This window comes from Phymastichus coffea, unplaced genomic scaffold, assembly GCF_024137745.1.
Source record: "Phymastichus coffea isolate CEN01 unplaced genomic scaffold, Cenicafe_Pcof_1.1 PCOF00016, whole genome shotgun sequence".
NCBI classification, from domain to species: domain Eukaryota; kingdom Metazoa; phylum Arthropoda; class Insecta; order Hymenoptera; family Eulophidae; genus Phymastichus; species Phymastichus coffea.
Window position 1 is genome coordinate 4,405,171 of NW_026706827.1, and position 20,674 is coordinate 4,425,844.

Sequence of the window (20,674 nt, forward strand, 5' to 3'; positions counted from 1 at the left end):
CTAGCAAACGTTCACATGAATCCTCACATAAGCTCGCGTCAGATAACCAGAGAAACTGTCATTCCTCAATCAGCCGCTATTAGGATTTTATGAGTCATGAAATATCACCCATATCACATTACCCTCACTCAAGCTTTAACTCCGGATGATATATTACAACGTATTCGTTTTTGTCGTTGGATCTTACAAATGATTGCGTTGGATCAAAACTTTTTTCAATTTGTCCTTTTTTCTGATGAAGCAACGTTTAGAAGTAATGGAAGATTGAATTGGCATAACTGCCATGATAGGTCAGTTGAAAACCCTCACTGGCTTCAACCAATTGATCACCAGCATCGCTGGAGTATTAATGTCTGGTGTGACATTGTGAATGGTCATTTGGTTGGATCTTACTTTTTTGATGGTAACGGAAATGGATAGAATTTCTTGGAATTTCTCCAAAATCATTTGCCAGCGCTACTAGAAAATGTAGATCTAGTGACTAGACAGAGAATGTGGATACAATTAAATGGAGCACCACCACATTTTGCAGGCATAGTGCGCAATTTCCTCGATAACGAATATTCTCAGAGATGTATTGGACGTGGTGGGCCAGTTGCGTGGCCAGCTCGTTCGCCTAATATGCCATAACCTGATTTCTACTTGTGGGGATGTGTAAAAGACATAGTTTACCAAGTAGAACCAACTACAAGGAAAAATATAATTTGTATATATTGTTGCTGTTTTGTATATATTGCCGTTTGCTAACTGTAATCTTAATCATAATGCTAGATATAGTTTTCTCTACAGAATTCTTTTTTAACTGTATCCTTTATAGCTTGCTACGTGATTTTCACCGCAATTAGCACATTTAACATCATTTATTTTTGTCTAGATTGAACAGTCTAACGTGGAATGACTATTTGCAAATGCAGAGCGAGCGCTACAGAACTACTAAATAAATGTTTTAACAAACAGTTTCTTTAATGGAACATTGAGTAATCGCTACACGAAAAAGCGAGTATGATCAAAATCTTTCATCATAGTTTTGTAAAGAGAGAGTCGGATTTACAATAAATGTTTTCCCGCGACTCTATTTACTAAAATATTTACAAGGGGATTCGGAAGGATAAATGCTCCGCCTACTGAGCAATCTGCCGGGCATCTAGGTTGCGACGTTCGTGAGCGAGAGAGCTTCGAACGGGAAGAAGTAAATAAAACTCAACGAAGATAAAAAATTTATTAACTTATAAACAATGAAAATATAATGGAAAATTACAAACTTTATAACGGAGAATTTGTGACCGTTCCCGTCTGGGTAGATCGCGGCCGTCCGCATAAATGATTTATTCGGGGATTCGGGAAGCAAAAGACGTTCCCACGACTGAATAACGCGTCGAGCATAAACACGTTAAACGCACAGATTCGAAGTCGGGATGAGGAGTGATACTCGCCGTCCGGGCGCCTTGTCATGGCTAAGCCTTTCCGTTGGCCACGAGTGAGCTCTCTGGTAGCGATAAAACAAAAGAAACTACACCCCAAAACTAAAAAGAAAAACCCAGAACTAAAGCTAGAACCCAAACCAAACGAACTTGAAAAACACAAAAAACAATTGTCAAAAAGAGAAACGCCACTTCTTCGAACCGGCCCGGCACCTGCCTTCATGGGAAACCCACTGCGAGAACCCGGACGCGGGCACTGCCTCACACGGGTGGCGCCTATGGCACTCTAAACCATCTCACGCGTTTCCTGAGCTCACACCCTTAGGTCGAGCTCGTCGTGCCCGAATCCTGCAGCCCACCGCGAGCTACCGCAGAGAGCGTTGGACTTTAACTTCCTGTGGACCGGTCTTCAGCCAACCTACATACAGTTCGCCGCCTGGCAGTTCTGGCATGACTCTCTCGACCGACCCAGAGGACAACCCAGAGCATAATGTCCCGGTTGACGACACCGGAAATAAATTGGGCTCCCCTGCGTTTGGCCAGTCTGTCTTCGGTCAGAACTAGAGCACTTCAAGATCCTATGGTCCTCTCCATTGCAGCCATAGCATCGACCCTGAAGAACAGCTCTATTTCGCCCGTTCCTTGGGCTATGCTGACGTTGAGCGACCTGCATATTCCCGCCAGATCTTCTCTGGTCTCTCTCGGTTCTAGGACCGGGTAATTGTACTGGTACGGGCTGCATAAAATTGCTCGCCGCGTACTGATACACTCTCGAGTCGCTACCCGACGAACGTCCGAACGTGTCAGAAGTATTCCTCTTCCCTTGCTTCTTCATCTTGGCCTTCGGCTTCCCCGCCGCAGACACATCTCCTTGGGCAACCATGGCACTGACTGCCACGTGGCTCTTCTTGCCCTTTCCTTGATAAGCAGCGTCCTCAATCGGCAAGTTGTCCTTCGCAAAAGGAGAGTGCGACCTCCTCTCACACTCCAAATGCTTCTCCAGCTTCTCTCCGTAATACTCTATATCGCGCAGAGTGCATACCGTCTTTTCCCGGATGTACCTCCGGTACTCCGGGTTCACTCCCGCCTTTCCCAATTGGACCTCTTTTTTCTCTGATGGAGGAGGTCGCATTCGCCTTACAATGCTCTCGAATGCAGTCAGGTAACGCCCTATCGATTTATCCTCACCCAACGTTCGACAAGCCAACACATCGTAATACTCCTCCCTCGATAGTACCCGGCAAGAGTGATGACGGAAATTCTCAGAACGTACGCCACTTTCCAAATTTGTTGAACAACCACACCTCTGTGCGATCGGAGAAGATGGCATACAAAGCTGAAAGCACCTCGCGATCCGGAAGCCTGTACATCTGTATGCAGCGCTCCAACCTTTCCAGAAAACGCTCAGCTGACGAGCCTGAGGCTCCAGTGAATTTCAGGTTCCATGTACGGAACGCAGTCACCGCATCAGCCCGTCTCCCATTCAAACGCCTCCAATCGCCTCGAGGGGGCTACTCACTGGAGCTCAACCGAGCTCAATTGTCACGGTGTGACCGACGTTGGCAGCGAGCACATGATCTCTCGTCCTCGCTGGTGAAACTGATGTCCCTCGTCTCGCTCGACTCCGAAGAGCTCATGCGCCTATCTCGCTGCCTCCTGCCTGACCTCCGCCTGTAACGTGGTTGCCTCTGGTTCGTCTCACTAGACGAATTCAGCGAGGACGTCAGCAGACCCTAATTTCTGGCTGGTCTCGCTCGACGATCCCTATCACTCGTCGCTGAAACCATCGACACCCGTCCAAGCTTCTGCGAAGGTCTGTTAGGACCTGAAAGCTGGGGTAGCCTGAGCCGACTCACTCTCTGCTGCGACGCGATTCCCGCACGCGCTGACGACACTCGAGAAACGAATGGGGCGGTGGAAGCCTGCGCCGCCGGAGCCACATTCCCTCCCACAGCTCGACCACCTGCATCGAACCCGAACGCCTGCAAGACCAGCACTAGCTGATTAAGCATTTTTGGGTCCATCTGCGCGATGGTCGGCGGCAAAGTAAGGCCCGGCAGTCCCACATCTCCGGCACCAGTCAACGGAAGCAGCAGAGCAGCAGCAGCTATAAAGACGCAGACCAACGAACTGCGCATTCCAACGGAACAAAGACGCAAACCACCATAATAAATATCTTGTGCTATCAGATTATTGAGCGTAAACTACGCTACATCTTGTGCTATCAGATTATTGAGCGTAAGCTACGCTATATCTTGTGCTATCAGATTATTGGAGCGTAAACTACGCTATTCTTGTATTATCAGATTATGGGAGCGTAAACTACGCTACATCTTGAAAGGCGTCAGCGACGTCAGCAATTGTGAGTGCAATTGCGTAAAAGAGTGTAATTGTGCGAAGAAATTCCTCTGCGTGCGCGCCGCGAATTCTCAGTGTAATTCTCCTTAAATTCGAATCTAACGGTCGTGCACGAAGTGTCAACAACGTTGCACTCGCACACGTCCTTTCTCATATTTCCTGTAATTGCTTTTGTGAAATAAACTTTCCTATTTTTATTTTTCTATTCTTTTCTCACTAATAAAATTGGGTTTTTTTATGTCTTCCAGGCTTTTTTTCCAATAAGTGCGTGTAAATTATTTAACTTGTCTACCTCTCATTAATTAACATTGCTAAATATGCCACCTGCGGTATTAGAATTCGTAAAACAAAACAAGGAGAGTTCATCACCTTCCAAGGGATTCGAGCGGGTCTCACGCGTCAACGCCTGCTCCAGTACGTTGGGCAAGCTCTGATCCGTCCCCATATCCTCATCGTCCACGTGGATGGACTCCGGCAACCGACCGGACAAGAAGTCCTCATGGTACAGCAGAGCGCCGGTCTCAGGTCGCGATTTCATCACGAACGCGCGGAAAAAGCGATTCCAAAGCACGACTAGCTTCCCTTCCGTACTCAAGCCCTCCTAGAGCATCACCTCGGTCAACTGTTGTGGCGATATCTTCAAAATACGTGCCCGGAAACGCTAAAGCTCTGGGTGCTTCGACAGGAGCCGTATAAAAAGCTCCGGCTTTCTTGAAGTTTGCGGCATCTTGATTTATATTCCAAGGAGCGCAACGCGTCAACCAACCTACAAACCTCAGAAGAAAAAACGCAGACAAGAGTGAGATCTCCCGGTATTCGTGCGCTCCGGTGGCACGTCTGCCGGCACGGATATCTTCTCTGTACGCGCTGGGTCCTCCCAAACAGACTGCGCAAACTCGCACGAACTGTCGACCGCGCTATCACAGTTAAAGCACCGAACCAATTCCTACTTTTTGTTGCCACATCTGTAATTGTAGGTAGACACGCGCCCCTACGACTAGCAACCAATAACCTAAAAACCAGAAAAACAACTAAAAATCCTAAAACACTACTACCCCGCAGGATAGGCCTTCTCCTAGTTCCAGCAGTACCCGCTCGGCCCTGTGCAGCAGCGCCTGTCACCACACACCGCAATGCCACGTCTCATCGACAACCAGGCTCAGACTCTACTGCGTACGTGCTTGAGCCGCTTGCAAACACCCTAGCGCCGGCTGTTACCTTCTCAGCCCCCTGCGCACTCACGGCGTACGCGCCCCGTCCAACCGTCGTCGACTGAGATACTACACACCACAACGGCTGCACCACACAACTATCCAAGCTCAAAATACCCCTGCACTTAGGCAACCACTATACACTTTGGTTGCCTACTGAAGCTCACCACCATCATAGGAGAAAAACCCGTCCTCACGACGATACCGCTCCCACGCATACGAATGGCGATCGTACAATCCCCCGATCATCCAACTCAATCGCGTGTCCGAGGAACTGTCACTCCACAATGGAACTTTATCTACAATCTAATGCGCGTCGTAAAATTCCCCACAAGGGATGCCATGTAACGGAGATTTGCGACCGATCCCGTCTGGGTAGCTGGCGGCCGTCCGCATACATTATTTATTCGGGGATTCGGGAAGCAAAGGACGTTCCCACGACTGAATAACGCGTCGAACATAAACACGTTCAACGCACACATTCAAAGTCGGGATGAAGAGTGATACAGCGGCGAATAAACACAACAGCGGATTAACACACTAATCTTTTACTTGTCAACAATCGATTACAATATGGCGATCTTATGCCTATACACTACGAGCGGCATAATAATAAATGCGAACGCGAAAGTGAATCGGTGGGTGGTCAGCCTGTCGATTCCCTGTCTAAACTAAATGGCGGTTGCAATCACGACGCTCTCAGGAAGCTCGATTATAATCCGCTTAGCAAACACATGGATGATGCACATAGTGCACCATATGGCCAGCCGCGAGGCTGGCCAGGTCACTTTGTGCAAAAATCTTTTGTTAAAGCGGCGGACAGTAATTGTCTTCCTCAGCAGAGAACGAAGACTCCTCAAACAAAGAACTCGTTGTTTTAGGAGAGGACGTCGAAAACTTCTCTCTTTTGTGTACGGGCATATATAAATGCTGAAGTACAAAATGCGTCACCGATTGCCCTCGACAAGCAACTAATGCTAGTCGACCCGAAGTGAATGCAATGTATATTTGAACGAAGACTTGCAATCACAAGTGCGGATGTGTGTACCTTCACGCGGTGGGGCTGAAAACGCTGTCTCTGTAAAGAAACAGTAGGCAAAACACACAACGCTTGCCCCCAGGGCAATAGGCCAACCGGCCAAACAAAAGAAACAACACGGACCATGACAACACGTGGTGAGGTGCGGCCTGTAAACGCCCAAACATTCAACGCGGAGTCTACCACACCCCAAGAGCTCAACTCGAACCCAGAAAAGCCAAAATCCGGGAGTCACTTGAGGGGAAATCTCTTAGGATTGTGGTACCGCGCGCCCTCTTAGAGGACGAGAGACCGCTCCGGGAGCTAGTTGCAGAGGACTAATGGTCCCGGCAATCCGAATTCAATTCGGGTAGATATGAAATTACTTCCTATCGACTGGCAATCGGTAGGTGCCACTACTGTGGGTAAAGAGTCGCGGCCGTGGTCATAGCAGCCACCCAAAGTTCTTTGCCTCGAGCTCCTGGAGTAAGGCCCGACACCTTTGTGCGAGATAACAGTCCATTGGGCCAAGTAACTCTCGATGACTAGAACGCACTACGATGCCGAAACCCTTAGGAAAAATATTTCCACAGAAGGGCAGCATCCTTCCTGCTAAGGAATTGATTAAGCCCTAATAGTTAAAACAATTTTACATTTGAAAGCGAAATTAGTGGCTGTCAGCTCCCTTCGAAAGCGAAAACCATGCACTAAGCGTCCATCAGATCCAGTGCTGCTATTGGTGAACACAGGCTAAGATGATAGAAAAGGCGGAAACCCGACATGCTCACTCAAATGCTACTTTGGTTGCAATTCGTCAAACACCTAACCCTGACTTGACCAAAACGAGGTTTGATTAATATCAAACCCAGCGTGAAAGATAAACACGCTGGTACACTCGTAAATAGTTTCAAGCTATATTATAATCAAATTAGTTCTTAAGCAGTTAACAATAATTTAAGCAGTAACATAAGCAGTAGTATAGTAAATAGTATTAAGAAAGTTACCAATTAAAGATCAAATAAAACTAAAAATAAGAAAGAATTAAAAATTATAGATTTAAACCTATGGATTTAAAATCATTAAATCAAATCAAAAGAAATAAAATAAAATCAAAATAAATAATCTAATAACAGATTAAAAAGCTAGAAAAATAACTAACTTAATCAATTGTAAATAAAAGAGCCATGGGAAACCATGGAGAAACCCGCAAAGGTAACTAACGAAGCTCAAGTCAACACACAAGTACTCACTACTCGCACTCGAACGCCACTTGCCTAATTGAACGCGCACGTTAACGTCAGAACTAAAATCGAAAGCCACCTTCCAGAATCGCCAGCAGCGATCCCAAAGGAGGAAATATATAACTAGACATTGCGTTGTACCTTGAAAGCGATATGGTCAACCATTCTAGGTATAATAAGGCGAGGAAACGTAAGCAGGAGGCGACCGTCGAGAAAAAGATCTGGTCTAATACACAGGACAAGAATGGAACAGTCATTGAAGAATTCATAGACCAATACGGGCTAATAGTGGCCAACAGGAGGGGCCAACTTCCAATGTGCCGTAGCACGAGGGGTGAGACGGATATCGATGTAACTCTACATACGTCAAATCTGTCAAACTTCTTGGCTAGCTCGGCGGTGAAAGAATGGACCACCAGTGACCACAGGCCCATAGTGATCGAACTGGATTTTGCCTCACAACCAGCCAGACTCATACGAACCGAAGAAACACTAGAACCAAGGTTAAACACGAGAAAAGCTGATTAGGAGAAATTCGGGAAACTTTGTAAATTCGAGAATGAGAACCTAGCTAAACTCCCTTTAAGAACCTCTGAAGACATTGAAACATATGTTTCAAAATTTGAAAAGGTCTTAGTAAGGGCAGCAAAGAACTCCACTCCACCAAAAAAGAGAAGAACGCGCTCTCTAGTGGAACCCTGACTTGCGAAGTAAGAAGCGAGCGATACAAAAGGAACGCAAAATCGTCGCTCTGAAAGACAAGGAAGGATCGAATAGAAAACAAAGGAAAGCCCTCCAGAGATCACTTGACAAATTGAGTCAAATGAAATCTGAATATGCAACGGCTATTAAAAAAAGCCAAATGCAACAGCTGGAGAGACTTCTGCACTATTGAAAGCGAAAAGAATGCTTGGGCGTATAAACGAGCATCCAATAAAGTCAGAATCTCAAAAGCAATGTGCACGGTTAACCGTAATGGTTCAGTTACAAAAGACTGGAAAGAAACAAGCATGACTCTACTAGAAGAATTAATGCCTGATGACGACCCAAGCTGCGAAAATGATACACATGCAAAGATTCGCAGAGATATGCGGGAGGTTCCAGTAACGTGATGTTCGTATGTGATGTTCGTATCACTTATAAATAAAATAATTCGAACTCTCGTATCTAGCTAATGAGTAAGAATTTGTTTCCAATGATTTTACTCTAATTATCAATAAAATAGATAAATAAATCAAATGTAATCAATAAGTAAATCAAATATACATAAATGAGTACAATATTTCGAGGAAAGTTAGACAATGCCCTAGTTTCTTATGGTGCGCATTGTCCCACAAGCAGAGCTAAAGTCTTTCTTTGATAGGATATAATTCGGCCCAAGTTTCTTATAGCGCGAGATTTTCCATAAGTCGAGCTTAAATTATAAGGAAGGGAGAGTCTTGCTCAGTTAATCACAATGAGAGAAAGAACTTAGGTATAATCCAAGTTTATTCAGACTCATGTGCTCACCTTGCAAGGCTAGAAGTGAATGGCGACGCAAAGCCTTTCCTAATAAGGGAAGTCGAAATGGCCCTTAAAGCGAACAAGGCAGGGAAATCACCAGGCAAAGATAGAATAGAGTCAGAAATGCTTGTCAATGCAAAACCATTACACCAGGAACTGACACGACTTTTTAACGCCTGCCTAAAATGCGGAGTGTTCCCCAGAAGATGGAAAAGTGGAATGCTAATCACGTTGCTCAAAGGGGCTGAAAAACCCGAGAACGAGATTAAATCATATAGACCCGTACGTCTACTCCCCACAGCCGGGAAGACACTCGAGAGGCTTGGGATTTAAAGAATATCCAACATTCTAAACAGCTCGGACTGGTCTTCGGAGGATCAATTTGGCTTTAAGGCAAATAGATCCACAGAGAACGCCATTAGAAGACTATATGAAATAGTAGAAGAGGCAGAATCTGATCCGTCAACCAAGTACGTAGCCGCTATTCCACTGGACGTCTCAGGAGCATTCGATGCCATATGGTGGCCAAGCCTGCTCTCCTAATTGAAAGAAAGAAACTGCCCGAGAAACATCTATAAGCTCCTCCAGAGTTACTTCAGTGATCGAGAAGTGGGCATATATGCCCACTTCGAAGAAACACTGAAAACAGTGACGAAGGGGTACCCTCAGGATTCAGTTTTCGGACCGGTAGGCTGGAACGTCATCTTTGACAAACCACTCCGGGCAATCAGGGACGCAGGATACGAAGTACTAGCCTACGCAGACGATGTGCTTCCTATCATTAAGGCAAAAACACGCATTGACTTTGAAAGATAAGCCCAAGAAATCATTAATATAATGACGGACTGGTGCAAGTCTGACAAAATGAACTTGGCAGTACAAAAGTCAGCACTAATATGGCTAAAAGGCCAACTAAGCGAGAGTAGGAACCCTACAGTCAAAATTGGGAAAGACAACATTAGAACGCACAAAACAGTCAAGTACCTAGGAATCACAATCTCGAAAGGCTTCCGATTGGAAGAACATATTAGAAACGTGATTCAAGACTGCAATAGCACCTACTTCGAGCTAAGTAAAATAGCAAAAGTAAACTGGGGCCTAAAATTCAATTCTATGAAAGAGACATATAATGGCTTCCTACTATCGAAAGTTACATATGCCGCTGCGGGCTGGTGGCAAAGGACCAACATCAAACAGCAATCTACTTTAGAAAGATTGCAACGATTGGTTCTTTGCAAAACACTCAAAGCCTACAGATCGATCTCTCATGAAGCGGCGCACGTGCTTGCAGCCTCCCGACCGATAGCTCTAGAGCTTGACGCGAGAGTTGCAAAGTACGGCGTCAGGAAAGGGAAATCGATTAAAATGCACGGCATCCGAATTAAATCGGAGGAACTTCGATCGGGCAGACTAAAAATCTCGAAAGCCATACAACTCATCAACGATGAAATCGAAAGGGTATGGCAAGAGAGATGGCAGTCAACCACAAATGGCAGGAGAACGTACAGCTATTTCCTAGTAATCAAGGATAGATTAAAGAAGAGGTGGCTAAACCCCAATCACTACACAGTACAGTTCATGACTGGACATGGTGCTTTTAAGTCATACCTCCACAAAAGAGGATTATGCGAAGACTAACTGTGTAGCTGTGGAGAAATAGAAAGCGAAAGTCATATTCTCTTTAACTTCGAAGAATTAAGGGAATTAAGAAAGCCATTGATAGAGGCTGTCGAAGAAGAGGGCCACATATGGCCCTGCTCAGAAACAGCCCTAGTATCCAGCAGGAAAATATCTAGGCTCTACAGAGGCTCTACAAAGCCTTTGGAGACTTTGCTAGAAAAGTCATAGAGCCCAGGGAACGAGCACCCATAAAGAAGAGAAAGCGCAGAAACGTAGTTATAAACTACGGTAGAAAGATGCCGCCTCTTACAAGGTCCCTAACCAAAGGACAAAAACTAGCACAATAATCTAAAATTTTTGAATAATGTTTGAACTTGAACAAGCTTATTAAGCTTGAAATTCGAATGATAATTTTTGAACAGCGAGCTTCAGAATCGAACCCTGAAGTTAGATAATTTGAAAGCGAGCTATATTACCCGATTTAGCCTAACCGTCGGAGCTGTTTGAATGCGTGGTATGACCGGCATGAATACTGTGAACTGCCTGGGGAATCGCCTTGTCGGCTAGACGAGACCCCGTCCCGACTTAAAAGTCAAAACAAAAATCGAAAGAGCAAATATCGGTGTTAGCCAGTCATAAAAACCACCCCTCAGAAAGCGAGGCCCGAAGTTAGAGCAAAAACTGGGAAACAACCTTTCGAATGACGGATACCCACCAGCGTGAGCGGGGATGACCGAAACGCAATGGGAAGACATGCCCCGGCACGTCGAAGCGATGGACCTGTGAATCGTGGGAAAAATCTCTTAATACAGGTACGCAGGGTGGGATATTTTTCGAACGCGAGCCCAGGAGGGGAGGCTTAGTTGGTTGATCGTCTTAGGAATCTTCCTCTGGCTGTCCTGGCTGAGTCTCTCTTCTGACATCCCAATTTGGGTTGGCCTCTGCGGGGTAGTGGTACCAGGTCAAGCAAATCTCGTAAGATTTGTATGCTGCGTGCTTCCGACGTAGTAGATGTTGGGGCAACTAGAGTCCCGTCGCGCCCAAACCGAGGGTCAAGCCTTTAGTTCCGCTCTCCTTGAGCGTCGAACCGTGAAAAGATCGGTACTCCTTTCGAGGAGGTCATCGCCTTAGATCAAAAAGGTTCCGACTCGCTGAGTGCGTCAGGGATGTCGTAGCAAACTTGACTTCCGGATCTCCAATGTATTTGAAAGCGAAGGGGTGAAAGACAGTGAGCTATGCCAACCTATTGGCGCCCAGAGAGAGGGGTGGAAATGTTTTGATTACGCTATACCACCCTCAAAACGGAAAAGTGTGAAACAACGCATACACTAGCTGTCTAAACTAAATGTTACAACAAATACCCGACAAAACACTTTCCGCCGTTAAACTATCAACGGAGTAGCCAGCAGGTCAGCCGTGCTACCACCCATAAGCTGGCGCCCAAACATGCAAGAGAGAGAGAGAGAGAGACACACAAGAGAAAACACGGCACCGACCTCGACCTTCAGTCTCTCCGACGACTGGAACACTCTGTAGTGTGACGTCACTGGTGCGCTCCTTCTTGCTGATCGTCTCGCTAGTTGTCGTAGCTGTTTATCTTCTTGCTCGTCCTCTCGCTCGCTCCACAATATTGTTGCCTCAATCCGTTGTTCCGCTCGATAATTGCTGTTATCGTTATTTGCGCCGCCTCTCTGTTGCTCGGTACTGCAGCAATGTCGAAACTGCTCGTTCGCACAACCACGCACCTCGCCGGTTACCCACACGCACCGGTGCTAGGTATCCTTCGGGACACAGCTGGGCGCAAACCAGCCTCACACTCAAATACTCGTCCGCGTACCGAGCGTATCTCCGAAAATGAAAAAACGTCGACGAGGTCGCGGGGCCCACTTCGGAAAACCCATGACCTTCGGTTCAATCGGTCCGCGCGACTTCCTCTGCTTACAACCTAGCAGAGACTCAAATTTTCCGCGATCATCCACGATTCGAGCGCGTTCGCTCTCTCTCTCTCTCTCTCTCTCTCTCTCTCTCTCTCTCTCTCTCTCTCTCTCGCTCTCTATCTTCTTCTGCACCCTCTCTAACGCTCCAGCCGTCAGCTCAGCCCGTGTACTACACCTCGTAAACAGAAATCCAAGCATGAGTGTGCGTACCACACGCACACACCTTCAGCTTGGAGCGGGGCACGGACATTTGCGAGAGCCAGACGGACGAAATCGGCTGAGCCGAGATTCTCCGTTACAACTTAACTAAAGAAAAAGAAAAAAAATATATAATCAAGAAAGGAAAAACAGAGTCTTTCGCGGTCGTGTTCCACCCGGACAAAACGTTTGGCGCGAAGCGGTGTTCACGGAAAGGTGTTCAACCATTGCAAATCGAAATTTCTGTTCGACATGCAATAGTGAGCCTCTCTGGCGAACTAGGACAATCAAAAGTCGTGCAGCCGTTGTATTCCTGTTCACCGCGGAGCACCAGGTCATCCAGAGTCCACGACACCGCGGTTGTCATGCACACACCGGTGATGAACGGAAAGCAAGTAAAGAGAGAAAGGAGAGAGAGAGCTCACACTGGATTTATTGACTCTAGCTGCTACCTTATTATCTGGTGTACTCGGATGTCAGTGGTGATAAAGCTATAGGCTAACGGATGTGCTAGAGATGCCGGGTACAAACAATGCGGTTTGTCAAACCAAACGCCAATGACACCAAACCAAACCGCAGAGCTCTGCTGCAATCTGCGGCGCTAAAGCTAAGTCGCTCCTTTTGCTGTAACCACCAGCAACTCACCGAGGTTAATCTGTGCACCAAAACTGTTCTTTTTCCTCTTCTTTCGCTCTCTTTTATTCTCTCTTCACTCTCTCCTCCTGCGTAATTCCTTTCCCTTAGTCATAGTCCCCAGTTAAAGTAACTTGCCTGAAAAATCAAAAACCAGTGTCAACAATCCGAATAGCGCTGGAGGAAGTTCAATTTTCCACACATCTCTCCGTGCGAGAAGTATTCTATTAAAACTATTCTCAGCTCGTTAACCAGGCGTGCGGAAATACGTATCTTTATTAGGATATAAGGTCGTTTTATACAGGTACCGATTCTACACGAATTTAAAAATTTTGTTTATTTAACATGATCTTCCGTCAAACAAAAAATATATAATACTATATTCTTAAAAAATAAAATATTACACAGGCCTGCAAGGTTTTGTTCTTTTGCAACTGAGGGTCATTTCCGAAGTAATTTTTGGCGTAGAATTCGAATCCGTCATCAGAATTTCTCCATCACGTCAGGTTTTTGAGTAATCGTCCCCTAAAGGTCGAAAAAACACGTTTTTGGCCATATTCAAGGCTTGATTACATCGTGAGTTTATATTCTTTTCAAAAACGGTTGACGGCATCTTAAAGAAGCACTCTTACCCTTCAAAACCCATTTTTCAAATTTAAGATATCATTTTTTTTCATCAAGATATCATCAATTGAAGTTTGCCATTTTTGAGGTTTCACCATGAGCTTAAAAGTTCGGCCAATTTTCCTGGAAGAATACTATATATTTCTTAGTTTTTTTTTTTATAATGATTCTAGAATCATTATCCAAAAAATACTAAGAAATATATTTCTTAGTATTTTTTGGATAATGATATCATGATATAATATATTTCTTAGTATTTTAAATTTGAAAAATGGGTTTTGAAGGGTAAGAGTGCTTCTTTAAGATGCCGTCAACCGTTTTTGAAAAGAATATAAACTCACGATGTAATCAAGCCTTGAATATGGCCAAAAAACGTGTTTTTTCGACCTTTAGGGGACGATTACTCAAAAACCTGACGTGATGAAGCAATTCTGACGACGGATTCTAATTCTACGCCAAAAATTACTTCGGAAATGATCTTAAGTTGTAAAAGAACAGTGACGACTCTCTATTTTGCAGGCCTGTGTTATTTGACATACCTCAATACCAACAAATTGACAAACAACTAATAACTTAAAATATCTTCAACATTATCAAAAAACAAAATTAATTTCATTATTTTTTTTAATGGGCTAAATTTCATATTTTTCAATCATTTAGAGTCTTCCTGTTCAGCATCCGAAAACTCTAATTACGAGGGTTGTTTGAAAAGTCCGTGCAAAGTCAGAGAGATGGCGCTACTAGTGTGTATCAAGGTTATTTTCAGTTAGTGGCATATCTTGGAAGAGCACACACCAAGTTTCAGCCAGATCGGCCAATTACTTTGCGTTTTACATTCGTTTCAATCAAAGAAATCGAGTGGTTGTAAAAAATGGACGAAAAAGAATTTCGTGTATTAATTAAACATTACTTTTTCAAAGGCAAAACGCCTCAGAAGATTAAACAGAATCTTGATAAACATTATGGTGATTGTGCACCTTCGATTAGAATGGTTTATAAGTGCTTTCAAAATTTTCGGAGTGGCCACATGAGCACAAAAGACGCTGAACGTTCTGGACGCCCTGTTGAGGTTACCACTTCAGAAATCATTGATAAAATCCATGATATGGTGATGGCTGACAGAAGAGTGAAGGTGCCTGAGATTGCTAGTACTGTAGGCATCTCGAGCAAACGGGTACATAATATTTTGCACCAACATTTGGACATGAAAAAGCTATCCACTAGATGGGTGCCACGATTGCTCACGATTGACCAAAAACGAAATCGTGTGAAGTGTTGCAAGAATGGTTTGCAGCTGTTCCAGCAAAATCCGCAAGACTTTAAGCGTCGTTTCATCACTGTAGATGAAACATGGATACATCACTACACTCCTGAGACCAAAGAATACTCTAAACAATGGGTTACCAAGGGTGAATCTGCTCCGAAAAACGCGAAGACAATTCCTTCGGCCGGGAAGGTTATGGCGACTGTCTTTTGCGATTCGCAAGGAATAATCTTCATCGACTATCTGGAAAAGGGTAAAACCATTACAGGCGAATATTATTCATCGTTATTGGATCGTTTGAAAACCGAGTTGTTAGAGAAACGTCCACGATTGGCCCACAAAAAAGTCCTCTTCCACCACGACAATACGCCAGCTCACGCCTCAGCAGTTGTGGCCGCAAAACTGATGGAGATATAGTTCTAACTCGTTTCACATCCCCCCTATTCTTCAGACTTGGCTCCGTCGGACTACTATGATTCCCTAATATGAAAAAATGGCTGGCGGGGAAAAGATTTTAATCAAACGAGGAGGTGATTGCAGAAACGAATGCCTATTTTACAGACTTGGACAAATCCTATTACTTGGAAGGGATTAACCAACTAGAGCAGCGTTGGATGAGGTGTATAAGCCTAAAAGGAGACTATTGAAAAATAAAAAAGATTTATTAAAAAAATCAAGCATTTTTTATTTTTGCTCGGACTTTTCAAACGACTCTCGTACGGGCGAAAAGTCGTTTTCTCGCTACAGGTAAGTGCTCCCCGATTTTGTTTTTTTAATTTTCGTAAAGTGCTTTCTCTCTTTGCTTCATACTTTGATCGTACAGCAATTCCTTCTTCATACTTTGATCGTTAACTTTTATTTCTTTCAGTTGATTTTGCACTGACAGGCAGATTTTCAAGAACCTACCATCTCCATCGATACCATATTTCAAATGAACTTTTGCTGCCTGTCTCTATTCCTTGACGCGGTTGATAAAATCAAATACATTGGTACAATAGATAACCATATCTGGAAAATTAATAGCTTCTGTCCATTGTATCTTTATAAACGATAGTTCCTTACGTTCATAAAAATTATCTAAATCGTGAGCTCGAATATAAATTTCTTTTGCTAATCCTGACTCAATTATTTATCGATCTTTCGTTGACGCACAAAGAGAAGAAGCTATTTCAAGAAGAGCTCGGTCACTTAAATCACAATCAGTTTTGATAGCTACTATATCGTCACAGGTCAAACTTTGGAGTTTTTACAAGATCATTATTATTGTTACTATTGTTACCTACTGTTACTGGAGAGTTCGACCTCGAGTTTATGTAAATTTTAGTTTGAAGTTTATATTGTTAGAGTTTGAGTTCGTCGAGCTTTCAGCCTCCGAATTGTCATTTAGTTCAAGTTTAAATAGTAATGAAATGACTTGATCCTGAGCTTTGGAATGCTCACTGCGTGATGCCGCATATAGTATATTTTGAACTCGTATTGTTGAATTACGATTTTGTGCATTTCCTTTGGCAACAATATTGAAGCAGTAACTGCACTTTTTTATACTTTTATTTTGCTTTGATTGATCTATAGCAAAGGTTGATGACAAATATATATATACATATATTTTTATAAATTGTGATGATGCGTTATCACGTAAAAAGTTCCACCTACAGGGCTCGCGCGAAATTTTCTTCTGACAAGAGGATGCGGACGCCCGATCAGCTGATGCCGTTTAGCTTACATAAAAGCATATGAATAGCCCCGAGACCTCGCGAAAAACACCTTTCCGGACCCGCCCAAATCGATGCGCACGACCCTTACCCCCTCGCACACACACTATCACACACAGGAAACCCGGACCGACATTACCCCAGAAAGCCAGGCGACGAAAAAGGTCGCAGCCGAGATCAGCTAATATACACACTAACACCACTGGTCGTCCAATTAGCACACCCGAAGGACCATCCGAAATACACACGCACATGCACGATTGACCTCACGCGCCCCGGGGAGCAACAGGAACAGCGGCAATTGGACGTGATGCTAACGCGTGAGCTGAGCGGCGGCCATGTTGCAACGCACTCGTTAGTAAGCTTGAGCTAGACCGAGAGTCGGCGTAGAGTGTCAGTGAGACGATTGATAGGAAAGAGACCGAGCGCGAGAGAGGGGCGACCGAGCGTATGAGTGCGAGTAAGATGACCGATAGAAGAGCGATCGGGCGCGAGCGGGACAATAACGTAAAGCCTGCGTGTAAGCAAGATAAACGATACCGATACTCACGTAGGGGCGACCGGTAGGGCTAATGAGCGTGTGTGCGTAAAGGATAGGTGATAACGACGCGAAACTGACCAACGCGCGCGACTAGATCGACGAATGACAAATAGGATAGGAGTAGATTGACAAATAGGGTTAAACCGACGCTATCCAACCGAGAAATAAGGAAATTAGGCGCAAAAACCCGACCAGTAATAAAATTACGCGGGCTAAAAGACTAATAGAGACGGTGCTGATAATCGACAATTTGGACCAATGAGATAAAAACCCGCGACAGTGAGGAGAGGTAATCGAGGAGAAGTGATGCGATGCCGTGAACTGCCGCGGCAGTAGCAGCGGAGTAGTTTAACGGTGCAGACGGCCGAATACGAGAGAGGACAAAGGGCAGCAGTGAGTGTAGTATCCGTAGCAGTGAAAATAGTATCCGCAGCAATAAAAGTAGTATCCGCCGCAGTGAAGGTAGTATCCGTAGCAAAGAGGACAATATCCGAGCAGTAGAAAAAATGAGTACCCTCCTTCTTTTCTCTTCATTTCGTGCCCATCCGTAACTGAGATCGCTGTCGACAGACCATAGTGCCGCCTGCCCTTCGCGAGATCACCGATTTACACGCGCAATAACGGGAATGCCGCCTGATCTCCGCGAGATCGCCGATTTACCCGCGCATTAACGGGAGTGCCGCCAGACCTTTCCGTGGCCACCGTATATTTTAATCTTTTTTCAATTCCCTTCGCTTCGCCATTGATTTCCGACATAAGCTGCGCTCGCCGCGAAGGTAGATCGCGATCGCGTCGTGGTGCCCCACTCGCGAAATTCGAAGTAGAATGTGGACATTAGGTAGACGCCGTAGGTAGACACCGTCGCCAACCGGAGAATCGACCTTGGGTTGACCGGGAGAGACCGTAATTATTTAATAAATAATAATTTCCGTAAATTGGTGTTATCTTTGACTTAACCTTGCCAAAGCTCCGCATTCTCCCGTAGCTAACGCGATCGAGTTACGTGAAACCGGTTAGCGCGATGCTGCGCGCCATTTTGTGTGAGTGAGAGATCGAGCCCTTTACCACTCTTCACCGTTCTTGGATTGCTGATATGGCGCCTTGAGATGCCGCTCTGAAGACCCGCTTCTGAAAAGAGTCCCTGCCCCGACATTTTTGACTAGCCACCGCCCGCACTTCTCTTCGCACGTAAATTAGGTCTTCGCGCCCCTTTTATACGTTTATAGGCGGCCAACAAGGCTAGTGCAAGAAGAAGAGAATCAGCGACCCGACATTCAGCGATCAGAACCAGCTGACCTGCAGCGCTACCCGCCCTCCTAACGCGAGAACGGTAGCTGGCACCCAAAATAAAATCAAGCTGCAACGATTGGCTGACAGTGCCACTGGTGGCAGTTGAGGCCGGAAGAAAAAACCAAACAATCTTTCCGTCTCCCTCTCCCCGTCACAAAATTAATTAAAAAGTAAGATATGACATCGAAAATGAACTTATTTTCTTTGATACTTACTAAAAGTTTTATTTTTCCAACTTCCACCGTCGGTTTCAACATTTCTGCGCGCTATTTGACAAACTTTACATTCACATCTGTTTTGCGATCGTGTCTTTTTAGAAAAATGAAAATATAGATAAATTTGGAGATTTGAGCTCACTTTTATTGCTTGTGACATCATATACGCGTCTTTTGTAAGAACTACACAAAGAAACAGGTAAATGATCTTCATCGACGTAATTAGTCATCATACTTGTCAAATGATTTTTTAATTTTCCTTCTATAACAATCATCATCTTTTGTTTTTGAAAATATAGAAAACATACTTTGTATCGATTCACTGTGAGTAAGAGCATTATGCGGCATGCCGATGATAAGCCTGATATCCTTTGACCTGCAAGCTCACATGAAGCGGCACCCGTGTTAATAAACAACGCGCTCCGTTGAAGTACCGATAAAAATATAGAATATGTCTCGGTAAAATGCCTATTCACAAACACGAATATAACTAAAATTACATTCTATTAACAAAAACTGACGAATACAAAACTAAAATTAAAAAAAAACAGCTTTTATCAAAAAGCCCTGTATATAGGATTGTCGGTTTTCGTTTTAAATGATCTAAAAGCAATATATTTTACGAATCTATCTAAACGCAAATTCGAGGTGTAAGACACTTTCATTTCATTTTATTCAAGGGCACCGTGCGTAGTGACTGACTTCGACCTTCCTCCAGGTGCATAAACATCCATTCAAAATAGATTGAAAAGTGCAGAAGCAATTTTCAGTCACAAACATCGAGATGGCGTGAATTTAAATTTTTATTTTTTATTTAGCTCATCAAAGCAAGTACAAGTTTTTATAGCATTATAATGAGTTATATGTACATGAAACTATAGATATAAGAGTAATAGGGTATAGTGTGATATAAAAGTGTCAGTTTAATGAGAGGATTTGTTTTTATGACAGAGTTTTACAACAATTTCCAAAATATTTATACCTCTTTTTAAATTTATAATGATAAAGTAAGAGAAATTCTCACCTTAATAAAAATTTATTCACATTGAACTTATCTCACATTGAAAGTAATATCGCACGACAGATTCCAATAACATATCGTGGATTAATGTAAGATGCCAGCGTATGTTAATAACGATTAATGAAAAATGATTGTGCCTAATTTAATATTTTTAATAATATTCTTTAATGAGACTTTCGGGTTGTCGTGTATTTACCATAGAACTTCTTGAGCACTCGACAATTTCTCTTAACTTGTATGATTTTACTCTAGTATTCTAGTCTGCAAATTCGCTCGATGGTTGGTACGTAAGTCCACGAACTGTATCAGTATTAACAACTCAATTGCAAAAAAATACTACAAATCTAAATAGTCGAATGACCATTAGCTGGTAAAAATACGATATTGAAAAACCGCATAGAGACTTTTCAAGTCATTTTTGTTTATTCCAATTATTGTGATCACATATCCTAGAATTCGCTACGTAACGTTTAAAAATAAGTCACGTACTGTATACTAACCGTTACATTATGAGACTAATCTTTCCACTAATATCAGATTTTAAAAACTATGGTTTTTGTGGAACTGACATCTCTTTCCCACTTATCATGCAGATTATGTATAGTAACACATTTTATTCTTACCGACTGCTGGTGACATAGAGCGGGAGCCTGTAGAACCTGTAGGAGATGGAGTTGGCCTCATCCCTTGTGAAGTAGGAGTAGCAGGACCAGCTGGTCCATTTGAACTATCATTACTATTTTGACCAGACAGTTCCTAAATGGAAATGTTAATATCATAGCTATAAGTATTTTTCTTAATAATAATAACTATGTACTACACAAAAAATATATAACTTTGTAACGGAGAATATGCGACCGTTCCCGT

General features: G+C 43.8%; 1 protein-coding gene across 6 annotated transcripts in view; it reads right to left on the bottom strand.

Annotated features, from left to right (window-relative positions):
* LOC131675125 (trithorax group protein osa) overlaps window positions 1-20,674 on the bottom strand; it is a 1,031,961-nt gene that overhangs the window by 821,946 nt on the left and 189,341 nt on the right. For all 6 annotated transcript variants that reach the window (XM_058953975.1, XM_058953976.1, XM_058953974.1 and 3 more), the window contains one exon: window positions 20,431-20,563. In XM_058953975.1, coding sequence (XP_058809958.1) covers window positions 20,431-20,563 — 133 coding nt within the window. The remainder of the gene's footprint in view (window positions 1-20,430; window positions 20,564-20,674) is intronic.